The 20,752-nt window shown below is 39.6% G+C and overlaps 1 protein-coding gene across 1 annotated transcript in view; it reads left to right on the forward strand.

The window, feature by feature from the left end:
* The window catches only part of CYP7B1 (cytochrome P450 family 7 subfamily B member 1), a 117,222-nt gene that overhangs the window by 88,947 nt on the left and 7,523 nt on the right, over positions 1–20,752 (forward strand). Inside the window, exons 3-5 of the mRNA XM_077352295.1 lie at positions 8,033–8,629; positions 9,085–9,291; positions 17,413–17,591. Coding sequence (XP_077208410.1) covers positions 8,033–8,629; positions 9,085–9,291; positions 17,413–17,591 — 983 coding nt within the window. The remainder of the gene's footprint in view (positions 1–8,032; positions 8,630–9,084; positions 9,292–17,412; positions 17,592–20,752) is intronic.

Here is a 20,752-nt window from a genome sequence, read left to right on the forward strand (position 1 = left end):
CAAAACTATTGATTCACATCTAGTCTATGGCTAAGTGCCTTTTCAAATAAAAGGTAAAGGTAAAGGTATCTCCGGTGCAAGCACCAAGTCATGTCTGACCCTTGGGATGACGCCTTCTAGCGTTTTCAAATACAGACTATTTATTTCATTGTTTTTGCAGTGAAGTTGACAGAAGCATAGAAAAATGACATATCAATCAATTGATATATTAAGCTGAGAACACAGAAGCCACCTCACTAACTGATCACATATATATTAAAATGATCTGCCGTTCACATCTTAATTCTCCATTTGGTACACACGCACACAGCAGAGTTTCAAAATCTTAGGAAACCTAGCACATGTAATCCTTATTATGTGGGCCACAGTTAAGTACTGCTGTCTTCAGCAGGATTTATGCACCCTAACTGTGCACAGGATTTCAGCTCTAAGTTGTATTGTACAGTGTAAAGTCTGCACCTAGCATATGTAAAAGCAGGCATCCAATGGCCTTGTCTACTTTCAGACCAAAATGTTCAATTAGATATCTTTCTATAAAGGGTGTCACTCCTCCACTGAACTTTTTTGATACTTCCCAATATATTCTTAAGAGATCAACGCTTAATAATTGGTGATGACAAATCATGAAATAGCAATTGAGAAATTCATTTCATCCATTCCTATTCCTCCAAATTCATCATCTTATTCTAAATGTTAACAAGTTAGGGCAGTAAATATTACATTAATTACAACACGGTATAGGTACTATATCCTAACAAAGGAATAAAAATAGCAGACATTTTTATCATATACAAAAAGGGTGACCATTGTCAAGGGGTCAACTTTTTTGTGTATGTTAAAGGCATGACAACTATTATTTTCATTTCTCTGTTAAGTACAGTGTATGCTCAGTAGTACAAAGGAACAGAATTTATTTACAACTCAAATTTCACCTTTTCACCTACAACTATGAACTAGGGGAATAGGCTGAGTTATAGATCGTGTTATTTCTTATTTTGACATGCTAGATTGTTTATGTCTTCATGACACACTTACCATTTTAACCTCCCCATTTTTGTTAATCCTGAAGGTGTTGAACGTTGAACATTCATAAAGAAGAAAATGTAGCAAACTCTGTTCTGTAAGAACCACTGAACATCATTACCTTTATTGCAATGAAGGGCATTTCATGATGCCTTGACATCGACAGAATTGATGTTGTATACACAGCTTAAAATATCCTTGGCACGGCTCTGTGTGTGTGCGTGTGCGTGTGCACATGCACGCATACTGTCATTACTTTTTCTCTTTGGTTTGTGGCCAAAGATTCTGTCAAAACAATCTGCCAATATATATTGTTTTAATTATTGGTTCTTGGAGTAGTTCATTTGGAAAATGCAGAATGATGCTTGGAGTTTCTGGCATGGCCCTGCACCGGTAATGCGATTTCACTGATTGTACTTTCCTATGTGATGAGCAAATGATTGTCATTCCTAAAAGTCTTAAGGGACATGGATGTCATCTTAATAAAGAAATTAAAAAGCACATCTTTCTATGAGAAACAATGTAAATTCCTGACCTGTCGCAGAAAATAGTTCTCTAATTGGTTTTGTGTGGTGGTGCAGCAGAATCGTTTTTTCTGAACGTCATTCCAGCGAATCGCTACTGTACATCATTGTCAGCAGTTCAGCAAAATCTTCCTAATAAGAGCACTATTACATAAATGGGATCGCCTTCCTCCCCTCTCCCCCCTCTCCCAAATAGTTGTTTCTATATGATATGACTTCAAAACGCAACCTGTGCTGCTTGATCTTCTGGGCAACAGCATTGTGAATTCTGAAAAATTGTTTTGTTGTTTCTCAAAAGGCCAGGCTGGTTTCTGTGCAAACACTCTAAAGTATTTCAAAAGCTTACTAGTGATAATAGGAACAACCAAATGCCCTGTAGTTCTTGTAAGACTGTCACATTACTGGATCATAACCTTACATGGGCTGGTGCCCTTTTTGTCAAATGCAGTATTTACAGTGAACTTAATGCATATTGTATGAAAAGCTAGTCCTTTCATTAACAAATAAGCTCATTGCCCCTTCCAGACCTTGTTTCTAACTTGAAATAAAGAATACTAAAATCCAAATTTTGTGTTTTGTGCTGCAGGTGTAGATTTCAGGGGCCCCCACCTACCGGCATGATTTGTGACAACGTGCCACGGAGTCAGACATTCTAATCATTTATTTGCTGGTGCAGTAATCTGTTATGCTGCAGCTCATAAGCCAGTTAAGAGAAGACAAATTAATATAAATCACTTTACACTCTTGTCTTCCACAGGAATTTGAAAGCAAATCCCAGTGGTTGCAGTGTGATTTACTTCCAGGTCAACATGTATTAATGTCCTAGCTGCTTCCAAGACTGTTGGATTGTCTTGTAGTCAGTAGTTTCAGTATCTAACAAATTTCAATGCAAAGTGATCAGAAGTCATTCTTAACGGGTGGTAACAGAAGTTGACAGACTGGGAGCGGGTCAGCACTGTTATCAGTAAATGGGGGGGGGAGAGTCTAAGGGTTTTGCTTTCATGAATTTTGTTTTCTTACTGCTTTTCATGCAATTAAACAGAAAAGCTGACTGTATTTTCTAGGTGGTCAAGAGATTTCACATGATTCTCCCATGGAGTTGTCTCTCTCCATATCCCACAGGAATAAGGGTTTCAGTCAGCATCAGCAGACACAGCCTTCATTGAACTGTCACTAAGAGTCCAATATAGATCTAATACTGAAAGTATGGTCCTTTAGGAAGACAGGAGATCTGATTCTCATGCACTCCTGGGCAGGTACAAAAAGCCAGACAGAACTGAGTTAGGGACATCTAGTGATAGCTTGGCTTTTAGTGTTTGAGGAATGAAGAAAAAGTCCTTTGAGTTTTTTTCTGAATGAAACTTAGCTGGCTGAGCATTTACTCTGTTTGGAAGTGGGTCGGGTTTGATTTTCACTCACTAAATAGTAAAGGTAATATATGTCAGCGAAGCCTTTAACTGCTCGTTACTTCTACTGGTGGTGTTTGGTTTAACATATATTGTTGACTAGAATTAAAGACCGTTGTAGCTGATACAAGTGGGGGGGGGAGGAAAATAGCAAGGAGAAAAGGACATAGAAAGGAAGAGAGTGATTAAGATAGAGAGAGCTTGGCATTGTGTAGAGTAAGGGGGGGTGTCCAGTCTGTAAGGGCATAAAGTTGAATATGTGTGTTGTGTGTGTGGGGGGGGGGGCTGTGGTGGTAATGGTGACAAATCAGGGCATGGGTACGGAGAGATGGGTGTCAATAACCTGTGGTGTGGAATGTTAGTTGAGTGTGGGAGAGTACTAACCTTTGGGAATTGTGGCATAGTGGTTACAGATGAGGCTTCCAGAGCCAAGTCTTCAGATATGTGAAGGGAAAATCAGACTGGAGACTATTCTTAGGGGAGGATTATATGGCAACCAATTCCTCCCAGTTCCATGGCCCTACTCCTTCTGTCTCCATTTTTTTTACTGTTGATATAATGTTATGTGCCCACATGCTTCTTTCACTGTTGCCCCTTAGAAGAAGAAGAAGAGATGGATTTTTGTACCCTGCTGTTTACTACCAAAAGGAGTCAGAAAGCGGTTTACAAACACCTTTTCCCTTCATCTCCCCACAATCGGGCTGAGGGAAGTGGGGCTGTGAGGGAAGTGGGGCTGAGAGCTCTGAGAGAACTTGGAATGGTATACAATCACCCAGCAGGCCTAAGGTGTCTCTAAGCAGTTTAAAATCACCTCCCCTTCCTCTCCCCATAACAGACACCCCGTGTGAAACAAGAAGGCCACCCTTCTCCTACATGCTGGGCAGGCTGCAGCTGCAAAGGAAAATTGTGTGTACACATACTAGCTAGAATTGCCAGCTCCATCTTGGGAAAATCTGGGATGGTTGGAGAATGGAGCTTGGGGAAAGTGGGGGAGGGACATTAATTGTGTCTATCCTCTGAAAATAGCTATTTTTGTTTGTTTGTTTTCAGCTTTATATCCCAGTACACCCAAACGGCTGGTGGCAGGTTACAATATCCATAATCAACCCCCCAATAAATACCACTATTAAAACCCAGGACAATATAACATAAAACACAACAAGTGGCAATAAAAAGACTCCCCAACCGGCCCTGATATATTGATGCCTTGGGGATAAAGCGGGTGGACCAAATGTTAAGGTCGGCCTGGGGAGGGCCCCTAAGATTTTTTTAGCCCTGGCCTTAACCAAAATCCTGGTGAAAGAGCTCTGTTTTACAGGCCCTGCAGAACTGCGAGAGCCTGCGGCTATCCCAGGCAGGTGATCACTTGTAATTCTGGGAGATCTTCAGGCATCACCTGGAGGCTAGCAGTTCTATTTCACTCCAGCCTAAGTCCCTATAGCTATTTCACTTTCCCTCTAGCAAGTTATATAGAGCTGAACCAAGCAGAATTTGGCTTGGAAGGGTGAGTTCAATGGGAAATGGTATTGTGAATCAAAGGGGCCATCCATCTAAAAAATGCACCTTCTTCTGTAATCTCTATTAGCAAAGCTTCAGACTTTTTTATGGTGATACATTGGTGAGGAGCATTCCCATTTGGTATAGTGCAACCCAGAAAAGTAGAAGGGGGGACCATATGGGAGCACGAAACTTCATGTATTTAGAAATCTCTATTCATCATGTGTAAATAAAGGCATGTGATATTTGGTTTTAAACAAAATGGATTATCATTTAACCTTCTTTGTAGAATGATCCCTTGTAGAGACATTGCTCATAGCTCATTCATAATAAAGTAAATAACTATATGTTTACTGCCATGCCCCCCTCCAATACAAATGTTATGGCTACAGGCTCTGTGTTTTGTTCACCTTTTGAATTCTACAGGTCTATGTCCTGGGTTTAAACGCTTGGGGATTTTACTCACTAGCGTGTAAACAAATATATTAAGAGTGACTTTAACCTAAGCCCTTATCTTATCCATTTGGTGCCTCTTAATAATTGTGAAACAGCCGTGGGGGATGAATGGTCCAGCCTCTCCAGGGCCAATCAGGGTGCAGCCAGCTGCACCCTGATTGGCCCTGCCCTTACAGCTCCCACCCTCCCTCACCAAGCCCTCACCCCTTGCCTCACAGACATGCCTGGCTGTTAGAGCCCCCCAGGTCTGTAACTCCTCTACTCCATTTGCAGGGCCCCAGGTAAGAGGCCTGGCCACGTGGGGGGGGGAGGGAGCGCTTCCTGGGGGCCTGGCAAGCACACTTGGGCCCGGGTGTGCTTTCCAGACCCCCAGGAAGCCATATGGCCGTGGGGGGGGGGTCAGAGGAAGCCTTACCGGGGGCCTGACAAGCACATCCAGGGCCTCACAGAGACCCCGGGTGTGCTTGCCAGGCCCTCAGGAAGCGCTCCCTCTCCCCCACCCCCCCTTGCCCTCAGCACTTCCCGGTGGCCTGGAAAGCACGTGGGAAGCTGACTGGGAGGACCATTCAAAGCCTGTTCTTATGAACGGGCTTTGAAGCTAGTCTAGAAATTATCTCCTTTGAAATCTGTTAAACTGAAATCTGAAATCATATACATGGTTACTCAGAAGTAAGTTTCATTGTGTTCAGGGGAGGGAGGGAAGTTACTTCCAAGCAAGAGTACATAGGTATTCCACTCACAGCTTCATGAAGTACATTTATAATAAGGATTTGGCTATTTGGTTTTTCCCTCTGTACAGGGGTTCCAACTGTCTGACATTAATTTTTAGAATCTAAAATGCTACAGTCCCATACACATATATGAGTAAGTATTGGATTCAATGGGATTTTCTCTCAAGAAGACACAAAGTGTTGTGCTGAATTTTTTAATTTACATTTTTATTTTTAAGAGTGATTGTTTACTCAGGTATGTGTGCAGGTAATATTTACTGTACTAGAATTCTATATACTAATTTTAATTATTTTACTTCTTTCATTGTGTTGATTTTGAGTTTCAAACCGCAGTAACTTTGCAAAGTAAAGCTAGTTTTTGGCAGCCATCAACCAAAAATGATTAGATGAATAGAAGTGCTGATGTCTGACAACTTCATTGCCTGGAATGTTCTAAAGCCCTGTTTTTTTAAGCCTGATTGCATAATATAAACAATTTTAAGACATTCTGAGTGCAATTCCAAAGAAAATCCAGTAGATTTCTAGGATAGTATTTCATTTGATTTATTGGGTTTATAAAACCGGCCCTCTTGGCACAGCCTTCTTGGGGTGATGTACAACAATTCAAAAACCAGTAATACAGTAAAACAAGATAAGCTTATTTAAAACTATACCAGAACTGCAGCTGACATCCTGATAATTCTCCTCCCAATGTGGGTAGTTTATCTAGGATAATATGGGGAAAGGTCTTAGACTAGATGTTACTTGTAGCCTGGCCTCAACCAAATACATGGCAGAAGAGCTCCATCTTGCAGGCTGTGTGGAACTCAGTGAGCTCTGACAGGGCCCACGTCTCTTCTGGGAGCTCATTCTACAATGTGAGGGCCAGGACCAAGAAATCCCTTGCCTTGGTCAAGACCAGACAGACTTCACTTGGATCAGGGACTACTAGCCTATTGGAACTGGCTCTTCAGGGAAAGGGGATATTTAAATGATTTGTGGATTTTATTTTAGACATTTTTTGTATCTTATACGTAAACAAATGTGTTCAGAATAAGGGTGATTGTAGACCAATTATTCATGTCTGGAGGATGGCTTGCTTTGAATTATGTTGAGAATTAAATGTATAAGAATTGGGAAATGCTTTTCAAAACGTTGGAGTGAAGTTCACAAAGAAAGCAGCTCATATTTTTTCATCCAAAAATAGCAGATGGTGGGCAGATGGTTTAAATTAATATTAATTAATTTTTAAAGAAATCTTAAATTGTTTACCCTGAGTGCTCAAAGTTGGGATGCTAGCTGACATCTTCAGGTTAATAGCATTCAAAACCAGCTTGTTAAATACCAGAGCAGAATGTAGTATTTTCAGTCTTTTGGTCACCACAACTTTGATGCCTGCAATGAAAAGTGCCTTCAAGATGATCTCATTGTAAAAGATTGGGATGAAGCCAGGAAACAAATGTAGTAAAAAATAGTCTAAACAGTTTGGGGCAAAACTTGAAGACAGTTCTCTTTTATTGGCAGTGCTTTTGATGGGGTCTGAACAGCAGGCATCTTTGGGGGGGATATAGGGGGGATATGTTTTATTTGTTTTTAATTTGTAATGTTTTAATTAATACCTGTAAGCTACCTTGAGCCAAGAGAAAAGGCAGGATACAACTGCCTACAAACTTGAGACATGTGTAGCTTATATTTGGAAGAGTGTTGCTGCAGAAATTAAATCCTTTGTTTAAACATGCAGATACTCAATTTGGGACACAATCCTATAGTCTTATGATGCTTGGCATCATTTGGTACAATCCATGTTAGAAGTCTAGTTATAAATTCATCTGTATGCAAATTGGATAGTTTTAATTCTAGGGTATTGGGCATAACTTGCAGCTGAATGCTTGCAAAACACTTCACTTCTCACAGTTTGCAAGATAATGTTTGATCTGCACCAGCCACACAAGATTTCCAGTGTGGAATTAACCATTAGGATGAAGGATATGAATTGATAGATTAGTGGTAAATTCTTACCCAAATGTTAGGAGAGTTCCTGGTTTGGCTGGTAAGCACAGTGTGCTGCTGAATGCATGTGGTCAGAAAGATAAGAGGTCAGTGAGATCAAACGGTGAATGGTCCTGTCTGTCTCACTAACTCTATGGTGAAGAGAGTTCCTTGAAGAGAGTCAGGAGGCATTGTACAAAAATGATCTCCAGCATAGGAAAAGAACTCTTGACATAAATGGCTTTTTCAAGACAGGCACTGTGGTGTAGGACGTAGAACATCATACAAGACTGCAGAGTCCAGTGTTCAAATTCTAGCTCTGTCATGTGGCTCATCATCTCTCCATCCCATTTTACAAGCTTTTAGGATAAGAATCAAATGAATTAAAATACATGCTGAGTTTAACTATTTTGTTTTCCTCCTTCAGGCAGATATATTACATTTATAATGGACCCACTGATGTATAGTTCTGTGACCAAAAACAGCAAGTATCTGGAATTTCAAGAATTTGCTGATTCCCTGGCATCTCAAACATTTGACTATCCATCTGTATTAAAAGGGGATTTCCCAGGCCTCAATGAAAATGTGCATAGGAATTACCAGTTCCTTCTAGGTAGGCCATTGGATACACTCTCTGACAACATGATGACAAACCTCCAATGGATATTTAATACACACTTTTCTCAAGCAACAGATTGGAAAGTGGGGAAACTATACAAGTTTTGCTGTTCTGTAATGTTCAAAGCCAGTTTTATAACACTATATGGAAGAGATCCTAGTGCAGATGGTCACAACAGTATTGGTGCAATTGAAGAAAAATTTACCAAGTTTGATGCCAACTTTTCCTATTTAGCTGCAAACATTCCAATTGAATTGTTAGGAGCCACCAAGAGGATCCGGAAAGAACTCATTGATGTATTTTTACCTACCAACACTGCAAATTGGCTGGGAGTTTCTGAACTGATTGAAAGCAGAAAGGAGATGTTTGAGAGATATGAGGTGCTCAGAGATTACGACAAAGCAGGTAGCAAACTTTTGAATGATTGCTTGTCTAGAATCAGATAATTTACTAGAGACCTTTGAAATAAAATGGCAAAATGGCGACCTTGAACATTTTTAATGTTTTTTCTAATTGGCTAATGATAAAATGTTTTACTCTGAAACAACCCTGTATGATAATTGATTTTCTCTCTCTTTTTTTGGCTGAGGTGGTAAAACAAGATATTTAATGGTGATAATGAGAGAGATTATAACTGAGCTGCATTTCCTCCCCTTATTTCGCCCCCACCCCCACCCTGAAATTACATTTCAAACTATTCTCATTAAGCAGAAAATTAGACTTCAGAAGCCTATTGGTCCTCATTAGCATTCACTGATCCTTGGCTGGGTCTGTGTCCTAACATCTTTTAATTAGCACACTGCAAATCTAATCAGTGTAATAAACGCTATTAATCTTCCTTTTCACTTATTTTCTCCCAGCACATCATTTTGCCTTCATGTGGGCCTCTGTGGGAAACACGATTCCAGCTACATTCTGGGCCGTGTATTATCTTCTGCGGCACCCAGAAGCTCTTGCAGTGGTGCGTGACGAAATTGACCATTTGCTGCAGTCAACAGGTCAAGAGAGAGGGCCTGGATGCAACATCCGCCTCACCAGAGAACAATTGGACAACCTGGTCTACCTAGGTAATTTATTTTATCCCTCCTAAAGAAAAGTGGGCATCTCTCTGTAAACTCAGTTTATCACTCATTCTATTTAGTGAGAAGGTGGAGAACGCAGCTGCTTAATTGACATAATAACTACCATTTACATCAATTATAAATTATGTAGTTTATAGCTGGAGATACTCTCACTGCATGTAAACATAAAAAGCCCAGGTAATTAAATAGGCAAGGTATGCAGAAGGCTGAATCAACGCTTTTGCAGTTATTTACAAAAAGTTTATGCCTATTAAGTTTGATTCTAAACATCTGCTAAAGTGGTAATGCCTTTTGAATATGTTCATGCAATAGAAAATTGAAAGAAAAGTAGTTTCAACAATCAATTTACCCTCAAAATGTAATTACATTTTACACTGATAGCCTTCATTCTTTTAACTGCTGAAACAAAGTCTGCTTCCTAAACTATCTACTATTTAAGACCAGAGAGGCAAGTTAAAATATTTCTTTATACCATAAAAATTCTGGTGGACTGCTAGGGAAGAATCTTGCACCAGTCCTGAAAATATTTGCATGGAAGAATGGGTAGAACATTTTTTTCAATAAACTAACTTTTGGGGGTTAACCTGATTTCCCCCCTTCCACAGTACTTATTAGGAAATGAGAGCAATACAATTGTCATAAGGATGTGTGGTACAGAGTGACTTCTTAATAATTTGTGTGATTTCATTATGCATGTGGCAAATTGCTTTTTGAAGATCTACTCTGTTCCAATGTCCCCACAAGTAGAAAAAAAACACATAACAAGGAAAACTAGTGCATTCTTCCTGATAAGTAAACTTTCAGTGCGCTGTGAGATTTTTGCTTCTAAAAAAGCAATCCCTTGCATGCATTCTGAAACATCATCATAAGGACTGTACGCTGTTAACTTTGCCATTATTTGAACTGATCATTCATAATACCACTGGTTTCCATTAAGAAGCATGTAAGAAGTTGAAGAATGTGACTTTAAGTGCTCAAGTATGTTTCAAGAACTTCTATACTGAATACCAAGCAGTAGTGTCTCATGCAGTCCCAGGATTCAATCCTATGATCTCTTCTGCTTGCTAGAACTCTTTCCTCCAGCATAAAGAGCCTTGTCCTGACTTCTTGTCAGTACCACCACTAGCAAGGATGAACAGCTGTTAGATGCATGCAAATGTGTAAGGCAGTCCATAGGATCAAATTCTAGAGAAAAGGAGCACATAACCCTTTGATGACTCAGCAACATCATGACTCCCCTATGTTATAATATTGTGCCACCACAGGATTGTAGAGCATTTGATATTGGTCTTTCTGTGTCTCTTCAGTGTCTCTTCAGTTAACAAAGAATGAGTTTACTCTTCAGGTTTGTCCAAATCATAATGTTTTTAAACATCATTTGTATCAGTTCTAAAACAAATTCAAGTGATTTATATGTTTCCACAAAAGGTTTTGATCCAATGTAGTATTTTTATCTGAAACACTGGATGTAAGAAAGCTTTAATCATTCCCCTTAAAAACGAACCCAGAGTTGTTGTTTTTTTACCAAAGGTGGAAAAATATTATTCAGAATGAAGGCATAGTATATCACTTGTCACTTGCTAAAGATAAAATGATAATGTATATATATATATTATAAAATCACTCCACATAAACACTCAAAGATATATAGAGACCTGTTAGTGAGAGGAGATATTAAGTGCAAATAGAATAATTTTAAGAAGATTATTGAATAGAAAAGTTGAGAGAAAGCAAGGAAATTGCACAGGTAAATCCTTTGTAGAACAGATGAACTCTATTCTTTGAATTATATGAGATTAAAATATACATTAAAACATACCAATGAACTGAAAACAATGATAAGAATAATTCCGAAAGAGCAACAATGCAAGGCCTTCAGTGCTTTGGTCTTTTAGACCTAAGTGATATAACAATTGATAAGAACTCAGCAACCTGCTCAGTAATTTCAGGGGACTTGCCTGCTAGCAGAAAGCTATAATCATGTCATCTGTAACATTAACAGAAGGTAAAAGAGGTCAAATCAAACATTGCCGTAGCTCGTCATAGTTGATACAACGTAAAATGATACGGTGATTTGAGTCTGGTTCTTTACAACAATAACTGCAAATTCTTTCGTTACGAGAAATACCCATGTATCTTCCCGCAACCATAGCCAAAGGGAATGTATTAAATCTGGCTAATATAAATCCTCTGTGAAAGGATGGAATTGTTGTTAGAACAGTATTGAGCCAGAAGATTTGGAGAATGAATAAGGCCAAGAAAATGTGGAGAACACATCCCACATGTATCAGCATTGTCCCAAATTTTTCTTTGAATTGTCCGGCATGGAAATTCTTCATCAGAATCAGCCAAAAGGTCCAGATCTATGCCCAAGGATTTAATTTTTGAAACTACAGATTGGGATCATTTTGAGATATATGGGTCAACCAGCAGAAGTGCAACCAGGCTATTGGGGGGGGGGCGCTATTTGAATTATGATTGCATTCAAAAAGTATTCAAAATATGTAGGCACATGAGAAAGACGTTTAGCTTCAAACAATAGGGGAACATCACACAAACCAGTTAAAGGGCTGAGTACATTATTACAATAGAGTATGTTCCAAAATGTTTTTATAGTTCTTTTAGACATATTTTTAACATCAGAGAATACAGGTTGATGATGAAACCAAATTAGTTTTGATTGTTAGTTTTGTATTGTTCCCACCTATTAAGTGCTTCCATATTGCAAGGAGCCTTTGCATACATTTAGAAGATTTCATCTAAAATTTAATAATAGACTTTCCACATAGTTTTTTAAAAACACTTGGCAGGCACAAAGGTGATTGTCTGGAAGTGCCATGGCACCTAAAGGCAGTGGATAAAATAAAAGGTGGTCTCAAGATATTTTCTTGAAGGTAGTAACATTATTAGGCTGGCATGGATGTGGTCACCTTAACTTTAGAACTGAAAATGCGGATATCAAGAAAATAATACATCACCTAAGCCTTTCTGTTTAGGGAATCCTCGTAGTATAGTCACCATTTATTATTTATTTATTATATTTACTGACCACTGCTCTCGGCCCAGCCAGCTCATGGCGGTTTAGAACAGTAAGCATAAAAACAATCAAATCCGCACATTCCCCAAAAATCCCCACAAATCCATAGTCTCCACTCCCAGGGACCCAGCAGATCTTCCTTGTCCTGGCCTCAACCAAACACCTGGTGGATGAACTCCGTCTTGCAGGCCCTGTGGAAGTATGATAGTTCCAACAGGACAAGTTCTTCCAGGAGCTCATTCCACCAGGTAGGTGGAGGCCAAGCGTACTTCCTGTGGGCCAGGGTTCATTAACCTATTCAGATTTGCAGAGCAAAGATGGTCCCTCAGATATAATGGGCCCAGACTATAAATGGCGCTGAAGTTTAATACCAAAACTTTGAACTTCATCCAGAATACAACTACAACCAATACCCCCTTTGTTGCTATATGTAACTTACAAATAATTCAGAAAGAGATCACCTATACATTCACAAAAAATTACATTAATACCCATTAAAGTTGCCAACTTTGGGTTGGAAAGTTTCTTGATATTTGGCAGTTGAGGCCTGGAGAGGGTTTAATGTCACTCTCCAAAGCAGCCATTTTCTCCAGGAACAAAGCTCTGTTTTCTGGAAGTCAGCTGTAACTCCAGGAAGTCTTTTGCTTCCCCATGGAGGTTGGCAACTGTATTACCCATTGAAATGTATAGTGGAGTTTTAAGTCAAAAACATATACACAAGGATTGTTTGTTGCTTTTAATGACTACCACAGGGAAGCAAAGGGTAAAATAATGATGCAGCTGGCTTATAATTAGAATTGATCAAATTATCTTTTTTATCAGTTGTTGATTGTTGGTTTTGTAAACCTTGCCTTAGAATGTTGCTGAATTCTGGGCAATTGTATCAGAGGAGCCTTGTTTCGAACTTTGATTTCAAAAAAATATAGGGCGTAATAATAATAATAAACAATGGAGATGCAAAGGAATATCAGCCTTCTTTGACATTCAGGATGAGCTCTGTAGTCAATCCTTGTTTTGGTCACTATTATTATTTCAATGTTTTATTTTACGTTTATATGAACAAATATCAGGAATGTAGGGTGCTTAGTAGGTATAATAATCTAGACAAATGGTGAAACATTTGGGAAGACCTAGTCAAGTCTCAACTAGCTCAAGCAATGCTGGCTACTTCTGTCCTGCAGGCCAATTGTTTCATCCTTAATTGTCAAATGTAGACTTTCTTCTTTAAAGACTTCCAGAAGTGTTCTCTTCTTTCCAAGGCTAAAGGCTTTTATGATTCCTAGTCTTTGAAGAAACAAAAGAGTTGGTTCTTATATGCCTCTTTTCTCTATCCGAAGGAGTCTCAAAGCGGCTTAAAATTGCCTTTCCTTTTCTCTCCCCAGAATAGACACCCTGTGAGGTAGGTGAGGCTGATATCACTGCTCAGTCAGAACAGCTTTATCAGTGCTGTGGTGAGCCCAAGATCACCCAGTTGGCTGCATGTGGGGGAGCGGGGAATCAAACCTGGCTCACCAGGTTAGAAGTCCATGCTCCTAGCCACAACACCAAGCTGGCTCCTTTGACTGGACTGTCTACATTGCAGCAGAGGTCCCCATATCAGGATGTGTATTGGGAGAAAAACAGAGCCTGTTCATACAGGATTAATTTGCTTTTCTAATTTAGCAAAATGATTTTCTTACTGGGTAAGACTAAAGCTTATATAGTAGGTTTCTTTTAGGACCTCTACAACTTCCAATACTGATTATGGTTTGTAAAACCTAACCTAATAATCTGACTAGAGTCCAACATGCTCACAGGGCATTCTCTCTTTCTAATATCAGTTGTAATCTGTGATTGAGTAGTATCTGCTCAGTTGTCTTCAGGACTCTGCTATTCAACAACAGCTGATGCAGTATTATGTATATTATTCTACCCAAATAATTTCATAAATAACTATTTTTCTTACTCTGATACCTAAAGGTACACTCTGATATTTAAGTGCTCCTATTACCTGCTGAATGCTTTTTATAAAATTAATAATCCATTATGTGCAGTAAGTTTTTGTATTAAACAGTTACAGACCAAGATCATGTTTAATTAAAATTAACGTGCTTATGAAAGCCAAATGCACTAATGATTCACAATGACCTTTTATTACCTGCAGTCCCTTGTTTTGGCTGGATGATTGACAGCTTGCTGTTTGGCTACCGTGTTGTATTTCAGCTGACAAGACTTTTCATTTTAACTCAATTTGCCTGCCTATCACAAGCTGGTGGCAGGCCAGGCTCAAGCCGCCCAGCTTTGCCTCAGCAGCTTGCTCTATTTCTCATTAGTACGCATTTATTCAGTGGAAATTGGAAGACAAATGCTTGAAGGCATGTGAACTAAGTATAGCAAATTAGGTTTAAAGACTGAATATTTATAAGTATATTGAAACGGCTTCAACTTTTAAAAAAAGGATCTGGGATGAATCGAACGCCGAGTATGTAAGAGAAAAGTGGGTGGATGCTAAAAATAACAATACTATGGGCTGTCTGTCTCTCCCTCTCTCTGTCTCTGTCTCTCTTTCTCCCTGCACATAGCAAACATGTCAACTTTTCTGACAGTCCCTTTTTGTGCAGGGAAGTTTCAGCATCTCATGTGTGCAAGAAGGGGGGAAAAATGAGGGTCATGTTCATTTGCTGCTTGGTTATCCCTTGGTATGCTTTAAATTGCCTTGTTTGTTCGGCACTAGCACAGAAACAGATGTTGCTCTACCGTGCTGGATAATTTACTGTACCTCGTGGTGCAGAATGGAAGGCCTCCCAAGCTACCCAGCTGGTCTGACAGGAGTGCCCTGGCTTGTGCCTACTCAAGTATGACAACAGCAAGTACAGATTGCCGTTTTATCATGCGGTTGTCATTCTCCTCAGCACAGAAGTCCAGCGCTCATAAAGGGGCCACATGCGGACTGGGGTGGAGTGGGGGACATCTTTTTGTGTATTTTCTTCATTGGTAAAGCGCACTAGACCCACACAGACTCCACCTTCCTTTGTTGATCATAACATGACTCATTACTTTTGTCATCCAAGGATTATCGGCATGATCGCTCAGAGCTAGAGCCAAGAGCGCCTTCCCCCCACCTAACTGGTACTGGAAGGTAAAGCAGATTTGTCGTTTATGATCTGACCACTAAGCCACACTTTGAGCTCCATTATTGTGATTAACTCCTGCATAAGATCCGCATGCCCAATTGTCATTTGGGATACTGCAGCAGGCACACTCTGCCATGCTTGCTGGGGGAAACAAGCATCAGCCAATCTAATGTGACTGTATTGGTCATGCTATTCGGTGTCAACCCGCCATCTCAGCAGCTGTACTTCCCCGATTATTTTGCTGGCTTTCTTACTGTGGCTGTTGCGTGTCCCTCCCTCCCCCCCTCCCTCCCTCCCCATTTGGTACATTTGGAGCATGGCGGCTTCACATATGTCAGCTACCATTTCAGCAGTGGATGCTCAATGGTGTTATCAGCTTCATTTTGCCCAGGCAGGAGACAGCCTACGAATGGAGTCTGGACCTTTCCTTTGTACTGTGTAAAGTTTTTGTTGCCAGAGCGCTGCCAGTTGAAATCTATCGTGTCAGGTGCCTTGTGGCTATCTGCAGTAGAGGCCATATTCTGGAACCAGAGTTCTTTTCTGGCTTCGTCACCAACAAGACGATTTGACTCTGCCTGATTATAGTAACGAAGGCAGTCCAAAAGAATATGCACAGCCTCACTGTACGTCACATTGAATCACGGCACTGGCCACACAGAACTGACCGCAGCCTCATTTCTTTAGACAAATGCACGCTTAAGGAAAAAACTCCTGCGAGAAAACATCCAAAGCCAATGTATTTGCTATGCATGCTGCAGCAGATTTAATTGTTCCTGAAAGAACATTTGCTATTATCTCCCCCCCCCCGATATTTCTACTCTGGGGTTGCTACTATCTCTAATAAACTAACCTTTGGGTTCGAGGGGTTGTAGAGCCTTACCCCCCACTTGGAGAGGAAGAGGCTCGCACGCTGTCCACAAAACCTACCCATGAAATTAACCACCTATTTATCTTTTGGGGGAAGAGAGTTCTGTGGGTTTTTTTTTTTTTAAAGGCTAATTTTCACACTGATGACTCGGAGGAGCCAAGCCGCCTATTACTGCGCTCAGCCACGCTGGTGGAGAAATAGTCAGTTTTGATTACAAAGTGAGAGATGTAGCTCCTGTCTGGGGCTGCATGCTGGTATGCATGCTATCAGAATGATTTATGCAAATTATGCATATTATTCCCAAAGGAATACCTCCTCAAACTGCCAGGATAAATTGCCGGAAATTAGCCATAAAATCTGTCGTGCTAGGAGCAAAAGGTGAAGGCCACTGGGAAGACAAGGACATTTGCCTTCTAGAGCCTTCCAAGCTATGGCAGACTCCTGAAAAATGTTTGGGATTTGTGTCAAAATATTGCCCAGAAATATGGGTTTTCCCCCCCATTAACTCGTCAAAGCGCCATGCATAATTGGAATTTGCTCGGGCAACAGTAGAAATTATTCTGTGATGATGATGATATTGCGATGAATTCCTTAATTCACGGTATTCTTACCTCACCATTGACTCTACAGTTCTTTGAGTAGATGGCTTTCTAGCAACACAGTTTGAGTCTAGTGCAGGGCTTTGGAACAGCAGGCGGAACAAGGGCTTTTCATGCTGTGCCTGGTGTTTGCTTGCAACCCCTGCAGTTTATGTAAATGTATACAAGCGTTCATCTCTTTTGATTGTGGTGTTTTAAACATGATTCCTGAATAATGGTTTTCCACCCAAAAGCTACAACGCTGCCTGCAGCCTAACTCAATTCATTGGACCTATCAGTGAGGATTATATTTAAAAATTCAGAATTTCTCCCCCAGCCCTCTGGGATGGTTTATTACCTCCTTGGCTTTTCTCCTCCTGCTTTTGTTGCTAGCTTGCTTTAGTAAACCTGTAACCTCTGGCAGCTGTAGCAGCTTATATACTTCCAGTCACCTTCCATATTTTGAATGCTGCAGGGTCCTTATTTTTTTTCTCTTTTATTTAAATTCAGAGAGTGCTTTAAATGAGAGTTTACGAATGTCTTCAGCTTCCATGAACATCCGCATTGTCAAGGAAGAATTTATTTTCAAGCTCGAAGGAAATCAGGAAGTCAGCTTGAGAAAGGACGACTGGGTAGCGATTTATCCTCCTATTCTTCACATGGACCCTGAGGTCTATGAAGATCCTAAGGTAAACATTGAGCTGGTATTACACAGACCTCTTGAGGTCCATCTTAGCAGCGAGGCATTTTGTAAAATGTAGGTCTTTTTCTTGCTTTCTTTTTTTAAATGGCTGTTCTTTCTTGTGGAACAAATCCTCCTACTTGAAGATGACGTTTCTAGGTGCCTGCAGGTCAACAAGATTCATGGCCCGAAGAGAGAAATGCAGTGATGAGACTGACTGCTATCCCTTTGAGAGCATTGGACAATTGTACTGTTGACTACCGTAAACTTGAGGCTAAATGTGGGCTTTGTTTGGAAGTGGATCATTGGATGCCCAAAGAAGGCTGAATAATAGAAGGTGGCTTAAAGAGCAAATAATGTGGGCCATTGAGCTAAGTGCCCCCAAAGCATCATTGACTCTCTAAAAACCCCATAATAGCAGTGTCTTCTCCAGACGTATGCTTTTTCACCTCTCTTTATAAGGATTGGCCCTTTCGTGGTCAATTAGTATGGCATCGTGAACTGAGGATTGTAAAGCTGTTGCTCTGCCGTGAAGCTTTGAGGGTAATTGTATCATCTCCTTGTATTTTTTCCCCTTCTGAAGCGAAAGCTAATGAATATAAAAGACTGGAAATTAATACACCCTAGCTCAGCATTAATATGAGTCCAGAAGTTCATCACCTGCATGCAAATTGAGTAGTCCGATTCTTTCTTAGATTTTTTTTTTTTACTGATAGGCTGTTGCTGGTTTCAGAATGCCTTTCAGGAAGGAAGATTTTGCAACAAGAATCTGTGAAAGGGCTGCTGTACCTAATTACATCAAGAATAGGCCTCGAAAACCTTTTCACTGAGCAGGATACAAATTTTATATAATTATTATTATTATATTACCAGCCTCTTCTCTTTTTTTCTTTTTAAAATGCCCAACAATTACAGTAAAACAGAGTTGCAGATAATCTGGCAAAGGGAGTTTTAGCTCTTGAAAACACTAGAAAAAGGGTGGAATAGACAAAAACAGTTTTAAAAACTCCATTTCCCAAGTTGCATTGCTTTCATGGTTGCTCTCAAAAGCATATGTCTGCTTTTTATTGGTTCCATGTGTGGGGTATGTATTTAGGGGTCCTGCTCAAACTACTAAGTACAAAATAGCTTCAGTTTTCTTTTTAGCCATGTTAAATTAAATGTATCAAGGAGCTGCAATTGTCTTTAGTTAGCTGAGAATGTTAGTTCTGCACCAATATAAGTAGGCTTGTAGTTGTAAACATGAACCATATAACGAAGAATGCTTGCACTCAAAAACTCACGCCCTGAATAAATCTCTGTTGGTCTTAAAGGTGCTACCGGGCTCTGATTTTACCATGTAAACACAACATTTCTTGCATCAAATTCTGTAGACTCAAACAACCATCCATTATAAACCCACTGTGAGCTTTTTTGATATAACATTTGTAAGGGTGAAGGAAAATATAATAGTAAAGCAGTTTCAGCATCTCATTATGTGCAAAAAGTGGGGAGGATTAGGGTCAACTGGAGTGGGTTACAGTGCTCATATCACTCCAGTCTTGTTCCATCTATACTGGCTTTCAATTTTTTTTCTGGGCCCAATTCAAAGTGCTGATATCAACCTTTAAAGCTCTGTGTACAATTTGGGGCCAGGATACCTGAAGAACAACCTGCACCTATACAAACCTACCTGACTGTTCCTGTTATCATCAGACTTCTTAGTTGTGGCACCAAAACTTGGAACTCCCTCTACAGAGAAATGCAGTTGTCTCTTGCTATCATTTTCTTTGTTTTTTTCCGTCTTATCTATATTAACTCTTATTAGCCCTCTATTTGTATATTTGTATGTGTTTATACTTTGTGGCTGTGTGTTTATATTTTGTTTTATTTAATTTTCATATATATATTTAAAAGTATTTATACATATACATATAAAGTGTATGTATGTATATATATACACACACTATATGTATGTAAAGAGCCTCTTGTGGCACAGAGTGGTAAGGCAGCAGACATGCAGTCTGAAAGCTCTGCCCATGAGGCTGGGAGTTCAATCCCAGCAGCCGGCTCAAGGTTGACTCAGCCTTCCATCCGAGGTCGGTAAAATGAGTACCCAGCTTGCTGGGGGGTAAACGGTAATGACTGGGGAAGGTACTGGCAAACTACCCCGTATTGAGTCTGCCAAGAAAACAGCGTCACCCAAGGGACAGACATGACCCAGTGCTTGCACAGGGATACCTTTACCTTATATGTATGTGTGTGTGTGTGTATACTTTATATGTATGTGTGTGTGTATATATATATATAATACTTTTTAATGTTTGAAGTGTTTTAATATTCACTGCCTTGGGGACCCCAAATTGGGTAGGAAGGTGGAATAGAAAAGATTTAAATAAATAATAAATACAGGGGTTTAAGTACAGGTTTGTTCAGTTTCATAGGATATATCAGCATGGTGTGATGGTTAGTGTGTGACTAGTTCTTGGTTCAAATTTCTGCTCAATATAAAAGTCACTCTGGGTTATTAATTCTGACGTATCTTAATGTACCTCACACAATAGAATTCTTAGGATAGAATGGAGGTGGAGGGGAACCATGCCTTCCTGAGATTCTTGGAAGGGTGAAATAAAAATTCAATCAATCAACATTTTATACCATTTTATGTCTTTTCATCCACTGATGTTGATATTTGTTAATCTACATTAAGTAATGCATAAACAAAAAAAGTTTACCGTGATTCTTGAATATTACAAAGTTGATTTCAGACTGTCACCACTACATAGTTGCTATTAATAAATGTTCAGTTTTGTTATTGCATTAGTTAAATGCAAAGATACCATGGAGAAGTTCAACATTCAACTGTAAATGCCACTTTGCGGCAGACGTAAATGCTGTGGGTATGTCAGTTTTCCCGCAATGAACAGGGGAAATTTGCAATAAATTTGAATCCTTATATAGTTGTTCTTATATATGAAAACCCATTTATGTTGGGACTCCCTAATTTATATGCATCCATGTTTAAATTAACTTAATTTTTTTCCTGCATAAAACACCAGTAAAACAATTGAGTGTTACAACAATTAGTATTTATTTTATTAAAAATATAAATGTCTCCTCTACAGAGACCTGCTTGATGTCGTTCACAAGTTATAAAAATAAAAAAACAAAAGATAGGGTTATGTCTGA

This window comes from Paroedura picta, chromosome 9 (assembly GCF_049243985.1).
Source record: "Paroedura picta isolate Pp20150507F chromosome 9, Ppicta_v3.0, whole genome shotgun sequence".
NCBI classification, from domain to species: Eukaryota; Metazoa; Chordata; class Lepidosauria; order Squamata; family Gekkonidae; genus Paroedura; species Paroedura picta.